Consider the following 17365-nt stretch of genomic DNA (forward strand, 5'->3'; position numbering starts at 1 on the left):
CAGCTAGTGTAAATATGCGCAGTGTCGAACATAACACCAAAAAAAAAAATCACTTCGTGCCTGATTGAAACCAGTTCCTGTACTGTTTTCAAAAGAAAATCTCCCAGACCAAGTAAGAAGGTCTAATATATATGTAATTCTTGACCTGAAACCAATTCTTGTAATGTTTTAGAACGAATTTCAATAAGTAATCTAGTTGAAGAGGCCCTCACCACTCTCGTCCCGCTATCATGGAAAGCAATAAAAAATGACAACTCACCATGAAAGGGGCATGCCAAACAATGCATGTGTCCCATTAAAAATCTAGATCTAATGAAGAAATGTCATTTCTAATATTTTCTAATATATACATTATATATATAATATTAAAAAAAATTATAGTTATATTTCTTGTAGATGTTATGATACTGACATGTAAAATAAATATTAGTTTAGTTAATAAATGGGCTTTGATAGGTATGCATATTTAATGAATTTAATTCTAAAAATTAAATTAAAAATGTTATATTAATTGATAAAATAAATGAATTTTTTTTTTAAATTTAATTTGTATTTTTAAAATAAAACATGTTAAAGTCTTTTTTTATAAGTCAAAGAATTATATGTAAAAATATAAAATACATACTATAAATGAAAACTGTATGATTCATTTAAATAGATAAAACTATATATTTTTTAATTTTAAAATTAACTTTGAATAATAATTTAAATTAACTTAGTAATTGAAATTAATTAATATCGCGATATCTTACAATTTTACACGCTATGATAATTCATCCGGAATTGAAATTCATAAATTTAAAAGAATGAATTCCAATCTCAACTTTCCTAATTTATTTTTTAGTCCGTTACTTCCCTCGACATTCTCTATAAATACACCCTTATCTCGCTTTGTAAGTTATTTCCTCTTCCTTCCTCCTGTCTCCCCTTTGCCCTTTGGCTTCCATCTCTTAAGGTCAGGATATTGGCCTTCAACGCGGAACTCAATCTGCTCACAAAATCGGCTCTCATTGTCGAAGACCAGTTTACGAGATCGGTTCTCGATACTATACGGAAGACTCTCATGGCTTCTTCCTTCCTCCCATCTCCCCACTGCGCTTTGGCTTCCATGTCTCAACCGGCTCACGATATTTGCCCTCCATGCGAAAAACCCACTCACGAGATCCGTTGTTCTTGCCAAAGACTCCCGGCTCACGAAATTGTCATCTATACGATACGGAAGACTCACCTCGCACACGAGATCGGCACTTGATGAGGAAGAAGGTAGAAGTCTCTCTCTCTCTATTTCTCTCACCTCTCTCTTGCTTGGAGGCTGTGGCTAGTCACCTTCATGATTCTCGTTTATATTATGCATCTACTGGTATCTGGAAGGGTTAGAATGTTTTAAAATTTGTGTAAATCCTCCAACACGACAAAACCTCGCGTAACACTTAGACATTTGCACACCCTGATATTATAACATAAAACATTCAGAAGTGAAATTAGTCTAACCTGCAGCCGGAGCTGCTAAATGACGCTGGAGTTGATACGGTATCACGCAAGGAATTGCATCCTTAGTTTTAATGCGTTAGTCTACTGCTAGTGGAATTGCCTGGGCTAACTTTTCCCTTTCGTTTTGTGCTGATGATGAAACTATAGTTAGATTTATTCATTAAACTGGCAGAGAATAAGATTGGATTTATGTTTCAGCTTAATTCTGCATCCTGTGTGGTTCTGTTGGTGGACCCAAGCTAGAAATCTTGCTCCTGTAGCGTGGAGGAGCAGACGGTTGCTAGCCACTGGCCAGGGTGTGCTCATCCCTCTCCGGTTGAACGGTGTCATTAACGTTCTTATTTTATATTTCTAGTCCGTAATTCTCCTTTCTGCTTTCTCCATCAGCCGACCCTAATGTCACTTTCCTAAGTTATTTCTTTCTACTTTTTCTCCCTTCTCCTATATGTGACTCTCTTTTAAGTACAGTCAGAATGCTTTTGAAACAATCCAGATCAACCAAACTTTGGTTTTCTTCACCGGATTTGGATACATTAATCATGTTGCATATGTAAGAGTTTGATGTAATATTTGAAATAGTTGGTTGATTTAGTAGTATGCTGTGATTTATTACAAAGGGATAAATGAGATTCATGATTTCTAATCAATGGGCCGTACTTTCTTTGACATGAGTATAGTGAATCACCTGTTAGTGTTTCAATGACATTAAATAAGTAGAATTATTGCTAAGAATACTAAGGGGTTGTTTGGCAAAAGGATTTAACAGGATTTAAGCTGGATTTAAGCAAAATATTGCCAAATGAGATTTGAGTGCCTGCTAAATCTCACGGTGGAATAAATCGTCTGTCTCCCCCTTTGGACTATAAAGGGTTGTTTGGTATCGCATTTATAGCTGGATTTAAGCAGGATTTTTGCTAAATCCTGCCAAACGATTTTTGTGTGCGCGTTAAATCCCGACGATCGGTAAATCCCGAATGTAAGGATTTACGTCATAAATATGGGATTAACTAAATCCCTCGGTTTAGTGGATTGTGTTATTTATAGTTCACAGAAGTGTTACCCGCGACGCCTGTGTCATGAAGCTTTGCGTTCGCCCTTATTTGCCAAAACGAATGTAGGCATCGCTCCAGCCCGCCGCCTCATCCTCTTTAAGTCATCTTCCTCTCCGGTGTGCTGGTATGTCTTTGTTCGCACTCGTGAACTGGTTGCTCTCGACACACAAGTAACTTTTTTCTGCTTTGGATAGCCTGCATACATCGTATGCCTGTTTTCGTCCTTTTTTTCTGTAATGAATCCCGTATGGTGTAGATAGAAGATTGATTTTTGTGCGAATTTTTTCATTTTTTCGTTATGTACGCATGTGTGTGTTTTCTTAATTTTTGGCTTTTTAATTATACATTGCTCGATTTATACATTTAATTCTTAAATAATGCGACTATCATAATATTGCTCGGTTAATGTGTTTAGAGAAATTGACAAGTAGAGGTACTCAGCTAAGCAAATAATCATGCTTATGTCGTCGTAGGTCTTAGATTGGTAAGTTAATTATTTTCATAATAAGTCATGTCTTATTGTCTAATTTAATTTGTGGGTGTACATCTAGGCAATACGTTGTTCAATCACTTACACGCACAACTATACAACATGACAAAGTGAACTTTTCAAATTTGGAAAGAATGTTTTCAAGCTATGAAGCCCATGCGATAGTTTCCACTGAGTGTTCAAGCAAATATAGTCATAGCATGTGCCGTTCTGCACAACTTCATTGGTTGATACCACAAATATGATCTCTACTTCAATATGTCACAGACGAAAATGCTTAATGATGCTCGAGATGGCAAAGTTGATATTTTTTATGAGGATCCCAATTTACATGTGATAATCATAGAAAGAATTTAAGGTAAAGCTATAAGACTTAATATCACCATTGATTTATGGAATGCTATGGTAAGAGTTTAGTTTGCGTTGTATATTTTTAACTACATTATATTTTATAATAATTTGTTCATTTCTTTATTTCAGATTGCAAGTTAAAGAAATTGATCGCAATGACAAAATTTATCTCCACATTCAGGTGGAAAATTGAAGCTTGCTCTTATTTAATAGTTCAACCATCTTTTGGTCAATATTAGTTTGTCATTTACTCTATTGAATTTTTGATAATATTGTTTGAACTCAAGTTGATTTTGTTATGTTTCATGTAATGATCTTGAATTTAAAACCCTAACTGTCATAAATCTTGAAATATGTTACCAAACAATTTATCAGGATTTATCATTTGGAATACAAAACAAGATTCAATATTTAACACCATCAGGATTTACTAAATCTGAATTTAAAGGATTTACTAAGTTCTACTAAAGTTAAATCCCACTTGTTGCCAAACAACCCCTAAATCCCATATTAGTAAATTTTGAAATTTAGCGGATTTATGGGATTTGGTCGAATAAGTGCATGAAAGAGAGAAAGATGGTTACCTTCATAGAGAGCGAGCTCCCATCATTGCTTTTGATCAAAATGTCAGGAAGGGAACTATGTTGAATAAGTGAAGTCAAATAACAATGAAAAAGTTGAAAAAGCGGCTCGTGCAAAACTCTACCTCATGCGAAGCAACAAAATTGAGCATTAATGACGAAATGCAGAAAATGAAAAGCAAACCCTAGACGCCTAACAATTTTCATGACTTAACATGTCTGGATTTACTAAATTTGAATTTACATGATTTAGTAAATCATTCTAAAGTTAAATCTTACTTTTTGCTAAACATGCCCCAAGTCTATTTGATAAATATCTAAGGCATATTGTGGGAAATACTTGACCAACAAATATAGCAGTTGATTGCTAGAACTATTTTTGAATGACTTGTATCGATTATGGAATTGTATGAGAGTCGTATAAAATCCACATAGTAACAATCATCTTAACTAAGCCCTTTGAAATTTTTATAAAATCTTGATTAGATGCTATTTATATTTTAGAATTTCTTTACTTAGTAGCACAAATTTTTGTTCTTTTAATTTTATAAAATTAAAGAGCAAAATGCAGAATTTCTTTATATTGTAAGAGTTTGTGTGCATGTGTATACTTTGCATAAGTGTATGAACTTTATGTGAATCTAGGATAAAAATGATTTTAGAGAGTAATATAAAATTAACTTCATCTTGCATGAGTGACTGTGCTTGTGTGCTTGTGTATATAAATCGTTTGCGTTTGCTTGGGTACGAATTATATTATATAATATTTTATTTATCGTAAACAATATACTCAAAGGTACCTAAAAAAATAATTGTAGTTGTTTTTTATGCTTCATAGATATAAAACCCTTTAAAATTTTTTTTGATCAATGTTTAAATAAATGAATTTCTTAGTTGATGTGCATGTGTATTTTTTGCATGAGTGTGAACTATATGTGCATTTAGGATAAGAATTATTATAAGAGATTAATTTGTCATTAACTCTATCTTATTTTATTTAGTACAAATAAACTATTTAACAAAAGATCATTATGACAAAGCCTTTTTGAATATTTGTAAAATCTTGAATAATTACTATTAATCTTTTATGAATTCAATTACTTAGTAAGACAAAATGTTATTTTTTAATTCGCATAGCATTAAGAGTGAAATATAAAATTAATTATATTTTATAGTGTATGAGTTTGTATGCTTGTGAATAATTTTAAGAGTTAAGTATTATTATTTTATTTTGTATGAGTTTGTATGCTTGTGAATAATTTGTTATGCTTTGCATGAGTGTGTAAATTTTATGTGTATTTATAATAAGAGTAATTGTAGGAGACTAGTATAAAATCAATGTGATACAATATTATAATAAGATAACCCTTTAGAATATTCATAAAAGTTAAACAAAAACTATTATTAATTTTTTATGAAGTTCATTACTTAGATGAATTGTATTTTTTAAAATTGTCATAAAATTTAAGAGCAAAATATAAAATTTTTCTATTTTGTACTAGTGTATGGTTGTATGCATGTGTATGTTTTGCATGGGTGTTTGAACTTTATGTGCATTTAAGATAAAAATAATTCTAGAAGGGTATTATAAATTAACTTCATCTTGCATGAGTGCATGTGCTTTTGTGTGTGTACATTTATATGTAAATTGTATGTACTTGCTTGAGTTTAAATAACATTATATATATTTTTATTTATTGAAAAAATTATCTTTCAAAGATATCATTAAAAAATAATTAAAGTTATTTTCTTAGCTTCATAAATATAAACCCGTAAAAATTTTTTATGTTTGGTGTTTAAATAATTAATTTTCTTAGGTTATATGCATTTGTATGCTTTACATTAGTTTGTAAACTTTATGTGCATTTAGAAAAAGTAATTGTACTATTATAAAATCCACGTGATAAAAGATTACATTGACATAACCCTCTATCCTTTTCATAAAACTAGAATAAATAGTATTAATATTTTATGAAATATATTATGTCGTAAGTTAAATTTTTATTTTAATTTGTCCTATAATTTAAGAATAAAATATTAAATTTCTTTATTTTGCATGATTGTTTGTGCTTGTTTGTATTTGTATATTTTGCATGACTGTGTGAACTTTATATGTACTTAGGATAAGAATAATTAAATGAGAGTAGTATAAATTAATTTTAGTTTGAACAAAAATTGTTGTGCGTATATATGTGAATTGTATTTATTGTTTTGTTTGTTATTGCATTTTGTAATTTTTTATTAATCCCTTAAAATACACTCATTAAATATCTGAATACTGATAACAAAACTACTACAAACACTGTACTGATGTTCTGACTGTCACTAATATTATTTTCTATCACTAACACTATTTAACATTATTGATCATGATATTAATGTTGTTACTAGCATTAGTACTGTTAATTGTTAATGATATTGTGATTGATATTATAATAGATTGAGATGTGATGAGGTATAGAATGATAAATTGATACAAATAATCAATATAGACATTTATGTATATATTTTCTTAGATGATTTATAGAATATTATTCTCTTTTATCTTGCATTAATTTCCGTTATAAGATTTCTGTTTCTTGCCGAGCTATGTGCTCATTACGTGATTTTATATGTTTTAAGGAAAGGGTAAGGATCCTATGATATGAGATTTCGGATTTGACAAAAATGTAATCATATTTTTTTTCCGATATTCATTAATAAGCTCTAATTAAATTTGTTAAAATGGAAGAAAAATGTAATTCTTCAAATATAGATCCTGGAGCTTGACAATAATAGTGCTAATTAGGTATGATTAACACACCAATTAAGCTTGATTAAATGATAAATAAATTTTGATAGGTGTTTTTGACATATTTGTGCATGTGTGTTTGAAGTGTGCATGCTTGTTTAAATGTGTAAACTCTATTTGTGTGCTTGTTTGTGAATTGTGTGAACTCTCTGTGTTAGTGTGTTGTATTAATGTTTGGTTATTGTGATTCATGTCTTTTTGCATGTGTTTATACTCTTTGTATGTGAGAACTATGTGAAATCTTATGCATGGCTGGTGGGCACGAGTTTGTTCGCATGAGTGCTTTGTTGTACGTGCATGTATAGATGTGTGTGCGAATTTGGGCTTCATACATTCTTATTTGTGTTTCAACATTGTTTATGCATGTGAATGAATAGTGCATTCATTTGTGAATCATATGGTATGTGTTGACCCGAAAAGTATTTAGTTGTTGAGTTATTGTGTTAGTGTTTTTCTTATGTTTGTTATGTGTTTTGACTAGAAATGCATTACTGTAATGAATAATCAATACAATTCTCATTGATTGAGTCAAATAAGTATAAGTAATAAACTAATTGTGCATGATTAATGAAAAATTCCTTTTAATTGGGTGTCATTAAGATATGAGTGTGTTCGTGTGCATATGTGCAATTTCAATTTGTGTCGATATGTGTTTGAATTGAGAGTGTCTAAATTCTCTAAATCCTTTTTTGTGTGCTTGTCTGTGAGTTATCTGAATTTTCTGTGTATATTTTGTACTCATGTTCATGTTTGAGTGATTTATGCCATTGTGCATATTTTGTATGAATTTGGGTGTTTAAATCGTTATATGTGTGAACTTTGTGAACTCTATTTTTGCATGTAGGTTAGTGCTCGGCTGGTAAGCATAAGGGTAATCACATGGGTGCTTGTGTTTGGTGGATTTGTGATTGTCATACACGTTTGTTTGTGTTTGAATTGCATGCTTGTGCATATGCTGTGTTTAGATATATATGTTAGTCCATCGCCATGCCAACCCCATTTCATTGCCAAAGCATGCTTCCATAGGGCAAAAATGGGAGAATTTATGACGTAAAATGTTAGTATTATACATGATAAGAGATATTTTAGTGTTTACAATGTGTATGTATGTACGTGTGATCTTTAAATGCATGTGAATATTTTTTGAACTATGCATGATTATTTAAGTGTTGTATGTATGTCTGTTTGAACCATTGTATGTGGGATCTATATGACCTCTATTTTGGCATGCATATTTTTGTATGGATGCTAGCAAGTGTGAGTGCGTGCCTATGTGTGCTTGTGAGTGGTGTGCGCATGTGTGAACTATTTGCATGAGGGTAACTCTCTTGGATGCTTATTTTGTATGTTTATGCATATTATAAGTAAATGTTTATATGTATTAATTGTGTATTTGTGTGTGAACGATGTGTGCTCATGCTTGTGATGTCTTAATGCAAAAAAAAAGTATAAATTGACATTGGTATTTAAGTATGATTTAATAAATGATCGAGTTTGATTAATGGATAAATTCAATTTGTTAGGTGTAATTAACGTATGAATGTATGGTGTGTCTATGTGGAATGTGCATGTATTTTTGAATTGTGTGCATATTAAAGGTGCGGGAATTCCTTGAACTATTTTTGTATGTGCGGTATATATATGTGTGTGTTTTGATTGATCAAGATCAGTGTGTGTATTGGTTTCATATGTTTTTAAATACTTATATATTCTTATTATGTGAACTCTCGTTTTATGCATGCGGGTTTGTACTTGGTTAGTGTGGCACCACATAATCTAAAGTGAATTAATTTCATTTTTTTTCCAAATCATTAGCAATTAATTTTCATTCATTTACAATCTTTTTACTAGCATGTGTGATTTGTCTGAATTTTATGTGTGTATGGTGTACTCATGTGCATGTTTGTGTGATTTATGCCCTTGTGCATATTTTGTATGAATTTGGGTGTTTAAATATTTACATGTGAACTATATGAACTCTATTTATTCATGTGGGTTAATGTTCGGTTGGTAAGCATAAGGGTAATCACATGGGTGCTTGCGTTTGGTGGGTGTGTGAATGTCATACACATTTGTTGTGTATGAATTGCATGTTTGTGCATATGTCGTGTTTAGATATATATGTGAGTCCATTGCAACGCCTACCCCTCTTCATTGCCAAAGCGTGCTACCCTAGGGTTAAAATAGGTGAATTTATAATGTACAATGTTAGTATTATACATGATTAGAGATATTTTATTGTTTACAATGTGCATGTATGTTCGTGTGATCTTTAAATGCTTGTGAATATATATAAACTATGCCTGGTTATTTAAGTTTGTTGTATGTATGTCTGTTTGAACACTTGTATGTGCGAACTATATGAACTCTATCTTGCCTTGCAGGTTTTTGTATGGCTTCTAGCAAGTGTGAGTGCATGCCTATAGGTGTTTGTGAGTGGTGTGCGCATGTGTGAACTTTTTGCATGAGGATAACTCTCTTGAATGCTTATTTTGTATGTTTATGCATTTCATAAGTAAATGTTTTATATGTATTAATTGTGTATTTGTGTGTGAACGATGTGTGCTCTTGCTTGTGATGTTTTTATGTAAAAATATTTAGTATAATTTAACATTGTTATTTAAGTATGATTTAATAAATGATTGAGCTTGATTAATGGATAAATTCAATTTGTTAGGTGTAATTGATGTATGATTGTATGATGTTCTATGTGGAATGTGCATGTGGTTTTGAATTGTGTGTGCTTATTAAAGGTGTGAGAATTGCTTGAACTATTTATGTATGTGCGATCTATTTACGTGTGTGTTTTGTGTGATGAAGGTCAGCGTGTGTATTGGTTGCATATGTTTTTAAATATTTATATATTCTTATTATGTGAAGTCTCACTTTATGCATGCGGGTTTGTGCTTGGTTAGTGTAACACCCCAAAATCTAAATTGAAAGAATTTAATTTTTTTGTTCCAATTCATTAGCAACCAATATTCATTCTTTTACAATTTTTGTAATAGCATGTGTGAGTTGTCTGAACTTTATGTGTGTATGGTGTACTCATATCCATGTTTATGTGACCCTGTGCATATTTTGTATGAATTTGGATGTTTAAATAGTTATATGTGTGATATATGTGAACTCTATTTATGCATGTGGGTTAATGTTCGGTTGGCATGCATAAGGGAAATCACATGGGTGCTTGTGTTTGGTGGGTGTGTGAATGTCATACACATTTGTTTGTGTTCGAATTGCATACTTGTGCATATGCTGTGTTTAGATATATGTGATTCCATTGCCATGCCAACCTCAATTCACTGCCAAAGTGAGCTACCCTAGGGTAAAAATGGTAGAATTTATTACGTACAATGTTAGTATTATACACGATTAGAGATATTTTAGTATTTACAATATGCATGTATGTACGTGTGATCTTTAAATGCATGTGAATATGTGTGAACTATGCATGATTATTTAAGTGTGTTGTATGTATGTCTATTTGAACACTTGTATGTGTGATTTATATGAACTCTATCATTGCGTGCAGGTTTTTGTATGACTGTTAGAAAGAGTGAGTGCATGCCTATGGGTGTTTGTGAGTGGTGTGCGCATGTGTGAACTTTTTGCATGAGGGTAACTCTCTTGAATGCTTATTTTGTATGTTTATGCATATCATAAGTAAATATTTTATATGTATTAATTGTGTATTTGTGTGTGAACGATGTTTGCTCATGCTTGTAATGTCTTAATCCAAAAATAATAAGTATAAATTGACATTGTTATTTAAGTATGATTTGCTAAATGATTGAGCTTGATTAATGGATGAATTCAATTTGTTAGATGTAATTGACATATAATGTATGGTGTGTCTATGTGGAATGTACATGTGTTTTTGAATTGTGTGCTTATTAAAGGTGTGGGAATTCCTTGAACTATTTATATACGTGCGTGTTTGTTTTGAGTGATCGAGGTCAACATGTGTATTGGTTGCATATGTTTTTAAATACTTATATATTCTTATTATGTGAACTCTCGCTTTATGCATGCGGGTTTGTGCTTGGTCAGTGTGACACCCCTAAATCTAAAGTGAAAGAATTTCATTTTTTTTTAATTCATTAGCAATAAATATTCATTCATTTACAATCTTTGTAATAACATGTGTGAGTTGTCTGAACTTTCTATGTGTATGGTGTACTCATGTGCTTGTTTGTGTGATTTATGCCCTTGTGCCTATTTTGCATGAATTTGGATGTTTAAATAGTTATATGTGTGAACTATTAAAGGTGTGAGAATTTCTTGAACTATTAAAGGTGTGAGAATTGCTCGATTTTTGTCCTAAAAAGTTTGATTCAAATATTTTTTGGGTTTCAAAATTATTTGAACTTATATTTTAGACTCAAATTTTTAATGTTGATAATCAGATTAAAGCAAATTTAAAATGTTGGAGAGAAATTATCAAGCAAATTTTCTCTAATTAATATCTTGATTTAATGGACTATTGAAATTATAATTAAGGATATTTTGCTTGATTTATGGTTTCAGGAAGGTCCATGTTGACATCCTGTGAGCGGTTGTGCCTTGTAATCATATGAAAATTATAATATTATTTTACGATATTTTGCTGTCTTTTGTTCTCTGCTAATGAAAATTTTTGTTAAGATTATTGAGGGTGATTTAAGTTGTATTATTCTATTGTTATCTTCTGATTGTAGTAACCTTTGGGCTCTATATTCTGCTTCTTAAAGTAATTTTTTGGTACAAAATTTTTTTAAATAAAATTTTATGTAGTAAGAAGATGTTTTAGAAAGCAATTTGAAAGTTGTCCCAAATGAAAACTTAAATGTTGTCTGAGATGATTTTTTTATTGCTTCTTAAAGCAATTTTTCAGTGTAAATGTAAAAATTAAAAATTTTAAACAGAAAAGTTGTTTTAAGAGACAATAAGAAAGTCGTCCCAAATGAAGTCTTAGTCATCATAATTAATTAGTTAAGCTCAGATCAAATTAGAGGTGACAAAATAAAATATTAAAAAAAATGCTTTTACTTTACTATGGTTATATCTAACCAAACAAGGGAAACAATTCTCCTGCGTTTTTTTGCAGACAACCAAACAGGCACAAAGTATTCAGAATGCACTGCATTTACTATACATTGCATTTACTTTACACTGCATTTTCTTTTCAGGCAACCAAACAGCCTCTTAGTGCGTGGCACACTTTACCAGTGGAAGCCACTGCATTGATGACCATGATTCCTCTTGAGACACTATCTAGTATTGGGAGTCTTTGGTTCTTTGACCGCATAATCTTTGTGAGTAGTAGTTATGATGATCGAATATAACCCGATAGAAGAGGTACATTAGGCCTAGGCTAGTCAAACCATTTTTCAAAAGAAAATCACTTCGTGCTTGGCTGAAACCAATTCCTATACTGTTTTCAAAAGAAAATCTCCCAGACCAAGTAAGGTCTAATATATATGTAGTTCTCGACCCGAAACCAGTTCTTGTATTGTTTTAGAATGAATTTTATTAAGTAAAGTAATCTAGTTGAAGAGGCACTCCTCAACACTCTCCTCCCCCTATCATGCAAAGCAATAAAAATGGCAACTCACCATGAAAAGGGGCATGCCAAACACTGCATGTGAAATGAGTCCTGCTCTTTCACCACGTAACTTTGCCCTCTTAAAAGACAAGGGACCCAAGCCTAAGCCTAGAAAGCAGCTTCACCTTTCATTTTTTTGTTCCTCGAATGGATTGGATTGCTTTTGCTTTGGCTGAAGGCGTCGCTGTTCCGAATGCTTCCCCGATCCTGAAGTTCTCGTCAAGAGAAAAAAAGCTCTCCCCTCCCTCTGTCTTTTCCCGCTTTGCTAATCTTCCCCTCTTACGCGGGCTGGGCTAAGCTAAGCGGGAGGAAGAAACCTAAGAGAAGACGCTCTTCTCGTTTGTTTATTCTACCGAGATGAACTAAAGATCAATAGTGTGAAAGAGATTTGATTTTTATTCTTAACCGTAAATCTTTCCACGAGAAGCCCCCATAAGTCACATTCATAGAAAATTTCATAGTATACAAAGCCATGTTTATACATTGGAAGGCCATTCTGCTAACCAAAGCCAGCTTAAGTCCCCCTTTGGTCGGAGCCGCTCCACTCCACATATATCTCTTTTGGAACGAGCCTTAATTGAGGTTGTTGCTGCTATTGGTCTTGTCACTAAAAATGCTGCCTCATGAGATCGCCCACTAGTACTACGAAAATAAAAGTAATTCACAACAAGGCAAAATCATCCCGCCGTTTACATAAATCAAATCATTTTCTCATCCAAATTTAGAAGGGAAACTTATGTAACACCCCACAGTACCCCTAAATAGTACCATTGAGTGTAACATGTGTCACATAAACATTTATCATTTCAAAAACATTTGCTACAACTTTTGAAATCATCTAATAATTTAAATACTCCAAATATAAACTTACAGAGCCCCTACAACAACCAACTAATACAAGACTGAAATATTTCATACTTCAAAAAGTAGACTTTAAACATAGAATAAACATTAACCTAAAATGTAAATACTTGCAGAATAGTCTTCTTCCACCTTTTCCTTTCCCTTCCCTGTAACAACAGCCAGTAATAAACTACTGGTGAGCTATGAGACTCAGTAAATTATATGCAAAGTTAATAACAATAAAAATGCATTGATAAAATGAAATACAATATTGACTTAATAATTGAATCATCTTATCATTATTTGTAAAGCATCATAAACATCATATTGAGCATCATCATTTATGTCATTTAAGATAGATACTGAATATTTAATCTTCTAAAAGATTTGGCTATACATTAACATATTCAATGGAGTCCAGGTAAACCTGGCATTATCACCATTGAATTTCATAGAGGTCCCTTTTGCCTCTTTAGGAGTCTCTTTTACCCCACCTGCTATGCAGGTATTCATTTCCGTGGGGTCCCTTTTGCCCCATCTGCTATGCAGGTATCCATTTCCGTGGGGTCCCTTTTGCCCCATCTACAATTCAGGTTTCATATTGGGTCCCTTTTGCCCACCTGATAATGTTGATATTATAACATAAAATAGCCAATCTTTATTAAATAAATATTCAATAACTCTCATATTCATACTTCATAACATATTTCCATGGTTAATGCTTGATTCATCTGAAATAGGAAGAAGTGGATATGCTTCTAACAATTAACGTCATAACATCATATACATAACATAAAGCCATTATGAACATGTTAATGATAAAAATCATAAATTTCCTTTATCAGTTGCATGTCTAAAATATTCTTGTATGACATTTACCAATTGCTCTCATAATAATTGCATTAACAATTAAAAATATTAGTATTCTCATATCTGTGCATACCTCATATTTTCCGTGATTATATGAATCTGATCGTACCAATACATGACATTGAATATCATATGCTTTAATTAAAATTTTGCATTCTTACCTTCTTGACTAGTCGTTTCCTCCAATTACTTACTACGAACTCTTCTGCGATTGTAAGTCACCCCATAACTTTCTCTTTGCATGTATGTTTCTGATGAATCATAACTTCTCTCTTAAACCTTCTTCACTTCATTGAATCCTCATTTAGATCTCACCTATGAATCAAACTACAATTTCATCCTTCAAGTCTAAGTAATCACATAAACATCTTGGTTACCCTTTTCTAATAAATTCATTAAAATCTGAAGAGTTCACTTACCTGCAGTTATTTTCCTTCCTTTATTGTTACAATAGAATTTCCCTTTCAATGCAATGTTTAAAAATCCAGAATTCCACTGATCTAAAGTCACTGTTTAAAACAAGAGACTTGCGATCCTTGCTACAGGAACTCTCTCCGCCTATTGCTACAAGAAAAACTGCGAATTCCTTCACCATTCTATGGCTTCCTCTACAGTCCCGGAATATCAACCAAATTCTGCTACATGGAAACAGCACTCTGCCGCTAACTCTTACAGAATTTTCCTCCGGTGCTAGTATATGGAATTTCTGAACAGATGCCAGGACAAATGAGTGGACCCCACACTATAACTGCTCTTTCTCCTTATCCATTTGCTGTTTACGGAACTCCAAATAGAGAAAATATATGAAAGAGGGCCCACACACTCCTATAATTGTTTTCATTCTAACATTCCCATACGGTGCAAGCAAGTCTTCATAGCAACTAGTATACATAAAGTTAATTTAATATATTATTAATCAATAACTAACTATTAATGAAAAAAATAATAAAATTGATATTTAATTATCTAGATTTTGGATATTACAAATCTTTCTTCCATAATAAAATTTCTTCCTCGAAATTCAACTTTTCACACATCTTCAAATATGTGTGGATACTTCTGTCTTAAGTCGGCCTCTTTTTCTCATGTAGCAAGTTTTACTGACATGTTCTTCCATTTTACCTTGATAAAAGGAATTACTATGTTTCTCAATTTACTGTTATCCCTTTCCAATATCTTTTCAGGTTTTTCCACATATGTCAAATCCTTCTGAAGTTCAATGTTATTATGAGGGACTCTTTGACATTCATCTGTCACCCACTTTCTATGTATTGATACATGAAAATATTTTGTATATCTGACATTTCTTTTGGTAATGCCAACTTGTAAGCAACTAGTCATATTCTTCCAATAATCTCAAATGGCTTAATATATCTAGGATTGAGTTTTCCATCTTGGCCAAATCTAGAAACACCTTTTATTGGTCATACTTTCAAGAATACAAAATCTCTCACTTCAAATTCTACCATGAATCATAGTATTTTTGTTGACGGTCTTGAGCTGCTTTTAGTCTATCTCTGATTAAGCGGACCTTTTCCGTAGCTTGGTCTACTAATTGTGGACCCATTAACTGTCTCTCACCAACTTCAAATGAACTCAAGGGAGTCCTGCATTTCCTGCCATATAAAGCTTTATATGGAACCATCTTAATGTTGGATTGGTAACTATTATTATAAGTAAACTCTATCAATGGAATATGGTCTTTCCAGCTACCTCCAAAATCCAAATTACACAATCTTAACAAATCTTCTAGTACCTGAATCAGTCTTTCTGGTTGACCATCTATTTGTGGATGAAATGCAGTACTGAACTTCAACTTTGTGCCCAAACTTTCATGTGTACCTTACCATAGCTTGGATGTAAAACATCCATCTCGATCTGATACAATAGCTTTAGGAATTCCATGCAATCGGATGATTTCCTTCAAAACTAACTTGGACAATTTCTCCACTAAATCAGTTTGACGAATAGATAGGAAATGGGCTGACTTTATAAGTCCGTCGATTATAACCCATATACTATCATGTCCTAGCCTTGATCTGGGAAATCCTATAATAATGCCCATAGCTATTTCTTCCCACTTCCATTCTGGAATTGGTAGAGATTGCAACATGCCACTGGGTTTCTAATGTTCAGCCTTAACAACTTAAGATTTTTCACACTTCCTCACATAATCTGCCACATCTCTTTTCGTTCTTGGTCACCGAAACAAGATCTTCAAATCATTATACATCTTCGTGCTTCTAGAATGAATTGAATAACCTGAATTGTATGCTTCATATAAAATTTCTTGTATCAATTCTGGCTCTTTTGGTATCTACTAATGCATGTTATTCTTGATTCTGCCTTGATCATTCATATTGAGATCTTTTCTTGATCCTGATTGTACCTGCTCCATAAACTTTTGATATTCAGTACTATTCTTCCGAGCTTCTTTAATTCTTTCCTCCAACGAATGATGAACTGTCATCTGATTAAGGTTAATTGAATCTTGATCTCCTTGAACTCTAATTTCCAATTGCAAGTTTTCCATTTCTCTTATTAATCCTTCTTTTTTTTTTTTTAAGGAAAATGCATGAAATTGCATTAAAAAGAGAATTATTAATCCTTCTTCACTAGTCTACAAATAATTCAATTGTATTTGAGTCTTTCTACTCAATGTATCTGCTACTACATTGGTTTTGCTTGGATATTACAGGATGTCAAGATCATAATCTTTTATCAATTCTAGCCAACTTCTCTGCCTCAGATTTAACTTCTTCCGAGTAAAAATATATTTCAAACTCTTATGATTTGTAAATATCTCACAACTTACCCCATACAAGTAGTGTCTCCAAATTTTCAATGCAAATACTACTGCAGCCAACTCTAGATGGGTTGGATAATTCTTTTCAGGAGGCTTAAGTTGTCTAGAAGCGTATGCAATCATCTTTTTATTTTGCATCAACACACAACCGAATTCTTTCAGAGAAGCATCACTGAACAACTGAAATCTTTTAGTTACAGAAGGAATTGTCAACGCTGAAGTAGTTGTTAAACATTGTTTCAACTCTTGAAAACTCTGCTCATAATCATCAGTCCACTCAAATTTATTATCCTTCATGGTCAATTTGGATAAAGGCAAGGCAATTTGAGAAAAACCTTTAACAAATTTTCTGTAGTAACCTGCCAATCTCAAGAAACTTCTGACCTCTGTTATATTTATTGGTCTTGGACAATCAATTACTGCTTTTATCTTTTCTAGATCCACTAAAATACCTTCTCTACTAACAATGTGTCCCAAAAATGAATTTTTCCTAAGCCAAAATT

General features: G+C 32.2%; 1 protein-coding gene across 5 annotated transcripts in view; it reads left to right on the forward strand.

The window, feature by feature from the left end:
- The window catches only part of LOC110092452, a 61697-nt gene that overhangs the window by 34800 nt on the left and 9532 nt on the right, over nt 1-17365 (forward strand). For 2 of the 5 annotated variants that reach the window (XM_028700056.1, XM_028700054.1), the window contains one exon: nt 3514-3565. The exons of 1 other annotated variant lie outside the window; for it this stretch is intronic. In XM_028700056.1, the coding sequence (XP_028555889.1) occupies nt 3514-3565 (52 nt within the window). 2 more of the 5 variants (XR_003702757.1, XM_028700051.1) reach the window with 2 other exon arrangements.

This window comes from Dendrobium catenatum, unplaced genomic scaffold (genome assembly GCF_001605985.2).
Source record: "Dendrobium catenatum unplaced genomic scaffold, ASM160598v2 fragScaff_scaffold_1446, whole genome shotgun sequence".
NCBI classification, from domain to species: Eukaryota; Viridiplantae; Streptophyta; class Magnoliopsida; order Asparagales; family Orchidaceae; genus Dendrobium; species Dendrobium catenatum.